Genomic DNA, 13,071 nt, shown 5'->3' with positions numbered 1-13,071 from the left:
TTGAAGGACAGCAAGACCTATTGTCCAGTTAAGAGAAACAGATGACTCTCCAAACTTCAAAGTCTTAATTTACTTAATAGTAAAAAAAAAAAATGAATTGAAATTTAACTTCTGCTTACTGCTACTACCTTCACTGGAAATACCTGGGGTTTAATTACTTTATAAAGTAGAACAAATACTACTGACTTATCTTTCAGGCACATTTCCAGCACGGTTTGAATGGAAAGTAAAGTATTTTGTCTTTTACTGGGATTCATACAGAAATACAAATTAATGAGCAACAGGATGAAGTCAAGGAAGAAACTTTGAAAACAACTGCAAGCCTAAGTCCTACAAGTAGACTACTATGAAAAGGCTAATACAGTGTTTTTGAAAACTGTGATCCATAGGTCTGGAGAATCACTCAGGATGCTTACTAAAAAATCACTTGGGCCCCATCACACTCCTACCAAATTAATGAGAACACAGGAAGATGCTTGTCTGGTGAGCTTACCAGGTGCTTCTTGTTCATAGGGTGATTATTACTGACTTCATATACTTTTCAAAACCTTGCCAAAAGTCAAGTCAAACTGAGTCACATATATTAATCTGAGAAAGAGTTTGTCTGGCTTTAGGCAGTTCATTTCACTGCACTTTGGTGGAAATGTCAGCTGTCTCACACCATCTAGTCAGAGTGTCTCCTGAAACTATACCCTAAGGTCATCTAAAATGCATAGGTGTACTAAAAGAGGTACTTTTGAGAGACCCTTCAGCTGATTATTCCAGAAGGTAAATCATGTATAATGAGGCCAAAAGGAAAAACCAAGAGGTCTGATTGTCCTCAAGAACACCTAACCACTAACTACATAGTAAGACTAATAAACTCTTCCCATTTTTCTTCTGTGTAGCTAGCAAACCCCACTCTCATAAAGTAAAAAGGAATAAACATTCTGGAAAAGGAACAATACTGACTTCATATGTCTATTCTACTATAACATGCTATTTTACCCAAATTATATCTAATGTGTCAGACTATGTCTAAATTTGCTCTTGCATGTATTTCAATAATAAATACCTAATAGTTACATTAAAATACCCTCATTAATAGTTACATTAAACTAAAATACCTTGATATTACTAAGCAACCAAGCTATTCTAAATGAAATTACATCTAGGTTTTATTCATGAGTTGAAGCCTTTCTGACACACACTATTCCTGAATGGAAAAATTCAACAGTACAAAGGTATCAATTCTCTCCTGAATTAACATACGTAATTCAATACGATTTCCTAACAAAATAACAATGAGTATTTTTATTTGAGGAAATAATAAAATTTATCTAACAAAATAGAATATTGAGAAAAATTATAAAAGGAAGGCAAATAAGAAAGATCATCCCTATCTAGTATTAAAATATTTTATAATAGTATTCAAAACAGAACAGCTCAGAAAAAAATGATAGCTAATATTTACTGAATACTCATTAACTATGTGTTTATCATCATAAATCATTCTGTGAGATAAATATTATTGTTATATCATTTTACAGATGAGGAAACTGAGGCCTAAGGAGACTAAATAACTTGCCTAATGGTACACAGATATTAAATGAGTCAGCATGTGGACACATATAACCTAGTTCTACATCTTGTGTCCCTAACCACCACCATATCATGTACTACACTGTTTCTCTTAGACTTCAATATATGATGAACTGAATATATAAGAGTACTATTTCAAAATATTTGGAAACAATGGCTAATTTAATAAATAGTGTTAAGACAAATCACTCACCATTTGTTCGGTTTTTTTAAGTTGATTCCCAATACATCACTCCTTTCATATAAGTGATTTTAAAGATTGACTGATTGATTTTAGAGTGAGCAAGCAAAAGCATAAGCCGGAGGGGCAGAGGGAGAGAGAATCTCAAGCAGACTCTGCACTGAGCTCAGTACCCAGATGCCCCTCACAAAAGTGATTTTAGATGAATCAAGTGCTTAAATGTAAAGGATTAAAATCATAAGAAGAAATGTTTTTAAAAACGAAAAAAGAAAACGGCTTATTAAAACATTAAATTCACAGACCAAAAAAATAAGAGCTGATCAATTCAACATAATTTAAGATGTATGAATAGGAAGCAAAGATATAAATATATACTAATATTTAAAAAGTCAAACAGGAAAAATAGTACTTGTAAGATATAACATGCAAAAGGCTAATTTCATTAATCTACAAAGACCCCCTATACATTAATAAGAAAAATGATAACACACATAAAAAAACAGAATTTTATGGCATATGAATTGTATTTCAATTTTTGAAAGAAATGTACACAAAGGACATTAAAAAGCAATTCACAGAACATATACACAAATGGTAAATGAACATATCAGAACAAGATCATCTTCATTTACATTTAATGATGTAAAAATTAATTCAAGCAAAAACATTTCCAACTTTAAAATGGACAAAAATTAATAAATTTGATAATACCTAGATTACATTCTCTACCATTACACACTGCAAAGAACTAGGGCCTCTTTTAGAGATTTGAATTCTGGGGTGGAAAATTGCCAAACGAGCCTGAAATAGCTCGTCTACCAAAAAGCAAAGTGGCTACTAATGACAATTGGAATACTGTCAAAAAAAAAAAAAAAAAAAACCTGGGATCAACTTGAAGGGACTCTTACTGAACAAAAATGGGAATTTTTGAGCATTCCATAAAGACAGCAATTAATTGAAACATTTCAAAAATATTTAAGACTAAAAGTTCCTGACAAAACCTACAAGAAAAAGAAAAAAAAAATCCATCATCAAATATGCAAGTTACCAAGACACCAACTCATTCTTAACATTGGTAAAGGAGGAAAAAACTGAACATTCCTCTACCTTTCCTATATGAACTGTATTACCAAGGTAACACAATACCTGATGAAAGACCATGTTCTTCAGAGGAAAACTCCTATTAATAAACATAGGAAAGAATAATAAAATATCACCAATTCTCTAAAGGTATTGATCCTCTGTTCCAGGAGAAAAAGAGAAAAAATACCCTGCAAGATCATGCTTTTGTTTCTTTCAAAATTAGCTTCTATTATCTGTAAATTTTTAAAAACTGAGTTGACAACTTTTCTATTATAATCATTATCGTTATTAACAAATTTGTGCTTTTTAACCCCACTATTGTCCTCTCACTATTTGGAGAAAGCAAAAAAATTCTATTAACAATGAAGTTACAGTATACACCAAATAGCCTCTTTTTCTAGCAAGATTCTAATTTCTAATGACTATTTTCAAATAGAAATCACATTACCAATCACTAACAGTAAGTTTCTTAATTAATCTATCTGCATACCCTGTAGGAAATACATGTCAAATTCAGTCTCAAGAATGAAGGAATCATATGTACCAAACAGGTGTTCACTACCTACGACATAGAGAACCAGACTGTATATAAACCACTAAAACTCTCCCAAAAAGAAAAGCTGTCCCAACACTCCTATAGAGAAAATGAGAATGCTTACCCATATTTTCCAAAGAGTGAAACTGTTGTTCCTCCCACAGGCACTGCCTTCCCTGGTCCATACACGTCCCATATAGTGAGGGCCACCTGGGCATTCCTGGGCAGGTCAGGGTACTTTACAGGCAGTTTCAGCCATTCATTCCAGCTATGGAAATAAAGTCAACATAAACATAACACTAAAGAAACAGAATGTGTGTACGCGCGCGCGCGCGCGTGTGTGTGTGTAAACTCCCTTTTTAAATCAACAAACCATAGAAGATATGTGCAAAGAAAATGTTCCAAAAGATTAGGTTAATACTATAAAAAATGTGGCACTTACCTCAATTCTGATGTAGGAAACTTCAAGTTTAAATACAGAACACATGAAAAAAATTAACACTGGTAAATTCTTTAATCAAGAAATTCAGACAGTATCACTAAGACACAAGGAATGTAATAATGGCTAATAGAAATCTGGGAAAACACAAACCTATCAGAACCAAACTTGTTTTGAACCAAACTGTGATTATCTATAAGCATTCTCCAAAATACAGTTTTATATTATGAGGAGAAAAAAACTCAGAATGACTCAAAATTCTGCTAGGGATAATATCATTCTATAACATACAACATTACCTCAACAAAGTAGAAAACAACCACCAAAACCTTTTAAAAGAGGTCAAAGTAGTCTATACACTACCTTCACAACATGAGGATGTTAGCAGACTGCCTTGGACAGACACGTAACAATTTTTAACATGAGACTCTTCTGTTCTTCGAGTTATTTCATTAATACTGATAATTCTTAACTATCAGTTTTTTATGCTTCTAAAGCATAGCTGTGTATATGATTTCACTAAGGAATGTTCATTCTTAATCATTTAGTCATGACAACACAGCTCTTTTAAATTCTCTATTCATCTCTGCAATTTTTCTTCTGCATTCAAACTTCGTACTGAATCTATTTGATAATTTCAACTCCCTTAAACAACAGATGGCTTTTAAAATCCCAAAAGAGAACTATGCACACAATACACAAAGCAATACCCAGAAGATGCACAGAATTACTTCTCTGTGTTTACTCAAAATTATTCTGTTTACTCAAAATTACTACTATCAAAGGGGCATATCCCAGTCTAGGTCAAATACATCTGCACTGGTAAGAAGTTGAACAGTATTTTCAAAAACTTAAAGGACAAATTATTTACACCCACCATAAAAATTCAAGGACCTATAGGAAAATTAGACACAACTACCAATAAATGCGAATCGAAGTCATTAAATCCTTTTCTTCTGTGAATTTTTTTTTTAAAGATTTTATTTATTTATTCATGTGAGACACAGAAAGAGAGAGAAAGAGGCACAGACATAGGCTGAGGGAGAAGCAGGCTCCGTGCAGGGAGCCTGATGCAGGACTCGATCCCAGGACTCCAGGATCACACTCTGGGCAAAGGCGGAGCTAAACCACTGAGCCAAGGAGGGATCCCCCTCTTCTATGAAATTCTTAAAAAAAAAAAAATTGTATGTTCAAAAGAGCCATTCTCCACTACAGATAAGCTTGAGAAAATAAATGAATTTATTTAATAATTATTATCCATACAGTGGGCCAGATTAAAAAGGTAAATACTAAGCAGCAGCATCTTGTGACAAGGAAAAAACCAGGTATCATTTAACACAAGCTAAAGTTAGAAAAATCAGCAACAATATCCAAAATGAACTAGAAAATTCTTACCTCTATGAAAATTCTTACCTCTATATTCTGCCCTCTGACTAGAAGACAATGCTTATGAACAAGCAATCATCTGCCTCAAATCTTTTGCCATCCAAAACCATGCTCCTACACCTTTTTAAAATCAAAGCAACTACACTTTAACTTGTTTTATACCAGACTTTTGTAGAAGAGTTCTTTTGAAGAAAATGAATCTGTAGCTACAAAATAGTTTCAAAACTACCCTAGAGATTCTAGAAATTATGTAAAGATCCAATCAGACACCAGAAAGCTGTGACTTCTGAACACCATTTTGTTCTGTCCCTCCCCGTGCATCATTCCTTCCACCCTGTCCTCAATAAGCTTAAAACTAAATCCACCTGGCCCCAGTGGCTCAGTTGGTTAAGCATCTGCCTTCAGCTCAGGTCATAATCCCAATGGTCCTAGGATAGAGCCCCAAGTTGGGCTCCCTTCTCAGAGGAGAGTCTGCTTCTCCCTCTCTCTTTGCCCTCCTCCCCCCATAACTGGGAATTTGCTTTTTCTCTAGTTTTCTTTATTGCCAAGGCGTAGAACAAAACCACTATGCAATTTCCCTTACCAAGAAAAGTGGAAATCATAAATGTTGACTATCTAGACCTAAATTCGTAGTTTTAGGTCTTTTTTTTTTTTTTTTGAAGTCACAAGCCACTTCAAAAAAATCTAATAAAAACTTTGAGTTGTCCCTGTAAAAATGCACAAGATACAAAATTCTGTATACAATTTCAGGTTTCTACAAATTTCCTGATTCTACTTTAAAAACCTGATACAATTAAGGAATCCTGGTCCATTGTTTTAGATTTATTATGGAACAATAGTTTTCTTTAAAAAAGTAATATATAGAAATACAGTTAAAATGATATAATATTTGGAATCTGCTTCAAAATAACTGTGGATATGGATGAAATACGATTGGCTTTTAGTTAGTAATTATCAAAGCTAGGAACAGGGCCTCGAAAGTTCATTATATTATTCTCTCTACATTTACAAGGTTCGAAATTTTCCAAAATATCAAGTATATACCTATACATACTTGGGCGTGTTTGTATGTGTTTATAGCTATCTACAATAAGACTACTAAAGAAATTACATCACTAAAATAGTAGTTGGTTTTGAATTAGCCATATCACTAGAGCTCAGGCTTCTGCTCTCTGAAAAACCCTTTTCAGACGACTAGACCACACTTGGTAAACACAGGGCTGTACCTGCAACACACAACCTGGTAGGCTATTTGGTCACATCTTATCTTCGTTAACACTGTGGGCATAAGTTCCTTCCTTAAGAGGCACATGACCTGCATTGAGCCTCCAGGGTGCTGAATAACACTCACTGAAGGAACAATGAAACTGTACCACATAATCTATCAAATAAGAAAAGACAAGACTTTAAAATCAGAACCCACAAGAGTGTTCTGAAAAAAACAGGAACTTCATGTTCATTATATTTATCTTGCATCTCAACAATGGTTTGCTAATATACCATGCTCAATAAGCCACAAACTTAAAAAAAAAAAAAGTTAGTTTCATATTTAGAATAATAAAAATCTGATCAGAACAGATGACAACAGATATATCTATCTGTGTCTGAGAGATCTCATCAAATCTGAGCACCAAACATCAAGTTGGATGACACTTCAGATTATCCAGGGCATGTGTTCAGGGCATAGAGTGGCAGAAAATGTAAAGACATTATGTGTTATATTTGGTTTCAGTCAGTTTGTGAATCAAATTCTTATAAAAATACGTCAATATACTGAAAACATAAATTCACTTCTACTTAAATTGCACTTATAATACTAATATATATAATACTATTTTCCACCCGAGTAGGTTACTGCTTGAAACTCTTGGATCAATGCTTATAAGTATTAAATATAATTTTTTAAATTTCCTCTGTAGTCCCTACCAAATCACACTTGCAACACCTTTAAATAAATGGGAGAACAATCTGGAACCCATTGCATGCAAGACAACAACTTACTTCCATCTTGTACTAAATGCTTTGTAGGATGTTCTCACTGGCAAGGCCAGAGGCTTCCCTTCTGCAAAAACTTGACAAGTAACATAAAGGTCAGAGCATGTCTCTTGATACAGTCCTGAAAACTTCAACATTGGGTCTTCTAGAACGGCTTTATAACTCTTCTGTTCTCTCTTCCCTTCCAAACTTCCTCTGGAAGTATAAGAACAATAATATTTAGACATATTTTTTAGGCACATACACAACAAATACTAAGAATAGTTTATGGTTGTATCACAGTAACCTTCTGCTACCTCAACATTCTCTTGTATATAAAATTAAAGTCACTTTTACATCTAATAAAGGTCTCTTAAAATCCCAACATACCTAATATCATTCCAATCTTCACTAACATTATTTCTCTATTTTAGGCTTCTACTTAATTTTAAATCCTGTCACCAACCCTTGATCTATCTTCTAGACATCATCAGTTTTCCAGGCCTTAGTTTCCCTTTATTAATTTCAAGCTGAGCACTTATTCATGTATTCATTCAACAAACATTCACTGTACTGGGCACAGAGGCTCAAAAATGAAGGATGAGAGAAACAATACAGTGTTACAAAAAAATGTTAAATCTGTGCTTCCACTTACTTTTAACTGAATATTCTTTTATTACTTTTTCAAATTTTGTTTGAAAAAATTTGTTTGTTTCAAAGTATGTAGATATGCTATCTGATCAGTTCTTTACCTTAAAAAATACAACGTTGTAAATCATAAAAGATATGTGCAAAACATTAGAAAATAGTAACAACGTTGCTTGGACATCAAGATTATGTCAAATATTGTGCCAGGCATTTTTTTTATTTTTTTTATTTTTTTATTTTTTATTTTTTTTTGTGTGCCAGGCATTTTACATACTCTTTATTTATTACTTTTCACCATTTTCTCACTTTATAAGAAATGAACCAGAGACTCAACAATCAAGCTTATTATTCAAGACAACAAAGTAACAGAACCGAGAATAAAAACCAGGGCAAGGACAGCCCTGGGTGGCTCAGTGGTTTAGTGCCGCCTTCAGCCCAGGGCCTGATCTTGGAGACCCGGGATGGAGTACCACGTCGGGCTCCCTGCATGGAGCCTGCTTCTCCCTCTGACTGTGTCTCTGCCTCTCTCTCTCTCTGCCCTCCCCCCCCCCCCCAGGTCTCTCATGAATAAAAAAAAAAACAGGGCAAAAGAGGCCAAAGTGGGGAGCCTGGGTGGTTCAGTTGGTTAGACATCTGCCTTCAGCTCAGGACCTGATCCCAGGGTCCTACGATCGCGCCCCATGTCTGGCTCTCTGTTCAGGGAGAGTCTGTTTCTCCTTCTCCTTCTGCCCCTCTTCCTGCTTATGCATGCACATCCTCTCACTCTCTCAAATAAATTAATAAAATCTATTAAAAAAAAAAAAAAAAAGAAGAGGCTAAAGCCAATGTCCTTCCTACTACATACAGAAAAACATACTAAAAAGTCTCAGAAGCACATAAACTTGCTTGGGAACAAGAGCTTAGTATTCCAGATAGATGCCTGAAATGGGCCCAATAATATATGGGAGATGAGAGCCAAAAAGGTAGGGAGTCATCCCAGAGGAAAAGAACACCATATACAAATGCAAGAAGCAAGAAGGTAGGTCTGGGAAACTAAGTTTGGTATAGCTAAAGCATAAAGTGCATGGGGTGAAGAAGCCAGAGAATGCAAAGTAGGTAGAAAATGAAACCAGGCAGCTACCATATTCAGCACAGTGCCTGACACAAAGCAAACACTCGAAAATCTGTTAAATAAATTATCTGAAGTGAGAGTAATGTAATCAGATTTGTTTTTGACAGGAGTATAAGAACATAATGCAAGGAGAGGCTAAAAGCAAGTTCAGTCTACATTAAAAAGGAAAAAGGTAGACTATGGCTAGGGTTGCGGGCAAAAAGGGGGCATGAATCAAAGATACGATGAAGGCAGATTCAAGACAATTTGTGAATGATTAAACAGAAAAGGTAAGAGAGGCGTGTGTGCAGAATTCAAAGTTTCCTGTCTTAACCAACTTGATGAATGATGCAAAAAATCCGCGAAATCAGTCAGAAGCCAAGTCAATAATGTGCCAGTCTCAGACAAGCTGTTTTTTTTTTTTTTTAATGATTTTATTTATCCATTCATGAGAGAGAGAGAGAGGCAGAGACACAGTACAGAGAGAAGCAGGCTCCATGCATGGAGCCCGACGTGGGACTCGATCCCAGGTCTCCAGGATCACGCCCTGGGCTGGAGGCAGGTGCTAAACCACTGGGCCACCCAGGCTGCCCAGACAAGCTGCTTTTAAAGTGCTTTGGCACATCCAAAATGACCGTTTTGTGAGCACTTTGATATCCGATTACAGTACTAAGAAAAGAGACATCAAAGTACAACTGGTTATTAAAAATGTCGTAATGAACTAAAAGCCTGGGGAGAATAAATCAAATATTGTCTCATTATACTATTCTAAATTGATACTTCCTGCCCCACCCCCCACCCCGCAACGATCAACAATGGGAGTCTCAGAAGCTAAAAGATGGTTAGTACTGAATTTTGTCAAATTCTAATTTATGCTTTTATCTTTTCCTCAAAATACCCAATATGTGGTGTCTGTTAATGACAGACCAGTGTTTTTTACTTTTCTTCTTTCCTTCTAAGGTTTGAAAGTCTCACCAAAAAAAAAAAAAAAAAAAAATCATTCATATATCCAAGAAACACTGAGAGGAATGAGCCTGAAAGAAAACCGCGTAGCAAATGACAGCAATACGGTCCTGTATAGGCATCCAGCGCCACGTGCTCCAGAAATTCCCTGAAATGGGTGCGCAAATCATTTTACAAAAGGTTTGGTTGCTGAAATATTAGTTTTACTACCACCACAAAATGGAGAGTAAAATATTAAAGAGTCTGAAGACAGTAACTCCTGAAGATAAAAACAATCCTTCAAAGGTGCATTTGACAACTGAGAAAACGTATTCACTGCATGAACGAGGCCCTTTGTCAGAGGCACGTTAGGTGACTAGCCACTGAACATACTGTAAATGACGATATGGTTCGTAATCTGTGATCGCTTTCACGTGTGAAAATATTTCTGTGAGGCTGACTTAAAACGGACATGATTTCCAGTGCAGTCCTACCCATACCGGGTATCGGTTCCATCAATCTCACCTCAAGCCAGCCTTCGCTGCTTACTGTAGAAAGTGAGTACCCGGTAAACACTGTTCTCCAGTAAACAGAGGGATGATTTATTTGTCGATGTAATGATTCGTGTTGTTACTTGGCTGTCATGCCCCCTGGCCTTTACTTCCACTGTGATGCTCCAAGAGTTTTCTGCAAAGGCCCTTTTCTCGCATCTGCCGGCCCCTCTGCCACTGGCACCCTCATCTTTGACTGACTCCCAACTTCCAGGCTAAACAATGGCAGGCGGTCCAAAGGCTCAACCGCAGCTCTACCACCTCCCGCGCTTCCAACGCTGTACCCAGGTGCTCATCCGGTTCTCAACTACAAGATTTGCCTGTGTCTCTCTCTCTCTCTCTCTCTCTCTCCATAATTTCCGTAGCCTCCATTCCACCTGCCAGCCCCGTTCTAAACATCTTCCAACTCTTACCGGAGGGAGGACGACTTTACTGAGACTAGACTTCTTCCTCTGTAAAATGCAAAAACCCTCAAATGGCTGCTCTCGACAGAAAAATGCTTCCAAGAAAGTAGAACACGGTAGGACCTGAGGGCATATTCCTCCCGCCACCCTTCTCCCAGAGGCCTAGCCCCCTCCCTCCCCTCACGAGGCGCCGCTCGAGGCTGCAGTTCTGCTCCGCTTCCCCGGCGCCGCCCCCGCCGCCCCCGCCGCCCCCAGGACGGCCCCCAGGACGGCCCGCAGGCTGATAGCCATCTTCTCCCCACCAGCCCACAGGGCCCAGCCTCAGCGTCCGCAAGCCTCAGCAATCCCAGTCACTGTCCCGACTCTCTTACATCTTAAGCTGCACGTTGATGTCCAGGTCACAACTGTAGATGTAGTGAAACTTCTCCGCTTCCCCCATGGCGCCCCCCGCAAAGACAGCACCAACAGCGAGAAGCGAGGCGCTGGAAAGACGCCGGGAGCGATCAGGCTGCGCTCCACAACACGGGCGCTTCCGGTTCCGCCTCTCACACCCGGCGCCACCAATCCCTGCCCGGAGCGCGACCCATCGCAGCGGAAATCCCCGCCCAACTTTCCCTTCTGCGCATGTGCAGAAGGAGCCCACCGGCTTGCTTAAGGGTGGAATTCCGGAAGTACAGTGTATCTGGTTACATTCCAGACTTCCTGTGTTCTTCTTGTCTTAACAGAACTTTTTTTTTTTTTTTTTTTTTAGAAAAGCTGTCGTGTGAGCTTGAGCTGTTCCTAAAATCAAAAGGAAATTCAACTCAAAAAGAACGTTAGCAAACTTCACTGGTTGCAGTCTAAACAGAGAGCGATTACCCAAGAATTAGAATTTTGCCAAGTTTTATTTCCAGTGCCCTTTCTGTAGATTGCAGATCTATTTGTTTGTTTGTTTGTTTATTATTTTAAGATTGCAGACTTAATCACTAATTTGCTATCTCAAGCAAAGATTTCCTCTTTGTGCTTCAAAGAGTGGAGAAAGGACCAGGCAAAGGACAAAGAAACCTGGGTTCCAGTTTGGCCCCACCGATATTTTTGCTACTTTGGGCAAAGTATTTGGTACATGTTTACCTCTGGTAATACTCAGACCCAGTGTAGCTTTCAAGACAACCCTAGTTAGAACCCAGAAACATCCAGTAATGATGTTACTTGATCCAGTAATGATCAAGAACTGTTTTCTGAATCGTCTGATATTTTTATAATATTTAATATTATCTAAACTTGTAATCTTTGTTTCCAACTAGATTCAAAACACTTGGAAGGCAAGAATAGTGTGCCACTTATTTCTGTATCTGCCCCCATTAGTGTTCAATACATTGTTGAGTTTAATAATTCCTATTTTTATTATTGGTGAGATTGAATAAAATTCTCCATTTTGACTGTTTATTTTTAAGTGCCATATTGTGACATCATAGCTAGAGTTTGTATAAATTAGAGCAATGGAGGGGGGGGATGTTTTAAAGAAAGCTTAGAAGGAGTGTAACTGTTTAAGCTGTAAAGGCAAAACATGGCCTAAGTAAGTTCTCAAAAATATTTGTGAAAGCAAGACTATGGAAAAAACATGATAGTTATTATCCTACAACTTAAAGTTCCCACAAAAAAAGAAAACAAATGATACATTCTTAAATATAATACCAATGGTTGGAACTTACAGAAAATGTAATATCAGCAAAATTAGACTTTCCAGTCATCAGAACTAACAGTAAAACAAATAGTTACAAGGTCCTTTGTGGGATAATTCCAGCAATGAGTGTGAAGTTTAATGTAAAACAGGTTTATCAAAATTGAATAAAATAATGAGTTTGTGAAGGAAAGACTCTCGGATCCCAGTGCTGCCTTCAATTACTTTTATTATAATATTATTTAATGCATAGAACTCCATAAATATACATACATATATGTAATTTATAAGTCTTACAAAATTTTTTTAATTTACAAATTAAATACTAGGGGCAGCCCCGGTGGCTCAGCCATTTAGTGCTGCCTTCAGCCCAGGGCCTGATCTGGAGACCTGGGATGGAGTCCCACATCAGGCTCCCTGCATGGGGCCTGTTCTCCCTCTGCTTGTCTCTCTCTCTCTCTCTCTGTCTCTATGAATAAATAAATAAAATCTTTAAAAAATTTAAATACTAAAAACTTCAAATTAGCAACCTTAATATAATACATAGTCTTTTTGCTGAATCTATTACCCACAACATACATTGACTCCTCTTACAGG

At 37.0% G+C, this 13,071-nt stretch overlaps 1 protein-coding gene across 1 annotated transcript in view; it reads right to left on the bottom strand.

Annotated features, from left to right (window-relative positions):
* Positions 1–11,411, bottom strand: part of PIK3C3 (phosphatidylinositol 3-kinase catalytic subunit type 3) — a 135,110-nt gene extending 123,699 nt beyond the window's left edge. The window contains exons 1-3 of the mRNA XM_025997039.2: positions 11,186–11,411; positions 7,207–7,395; positions 3,505–3,648 (exon numbers count right to left, since the gene is read on the bottom strand). Coding sequence (XP_025852824.2) covers positions 3,505–3,648; positions 7,207–7,395; positions 11,186–11,253 — 401 coding nt within the window. The 5' untranslated portion in view covers positions 11,254–11,411. The remainder of the gene's footprint in view (positions 1–3,504; positions 3,649–7,206; positions 7,396–11,185) is intronic.
* Between the last annotated feature and the right edge of the window lie 1,660 nt (positions 11,412–13,071).

This window comes from Vulpes vulpes, chromosome 13 (assembly GCF_048418805.1).
Source record: "Vulpes vulpes isolate BD-2025 chromosome 13, VulVul3, whole genome shotgun sequence".
Taxonomy (NCBI): Eukaryota; Metazoa; Chordata; class Mammalia; order Carnivora; family Canidae; genus Vulpes; species Vulpes vulpes.
Note: the sequence above shows the minus strand (reverse complement) of the source record. Positions and strands in the feature narration are given on the sequence as shown.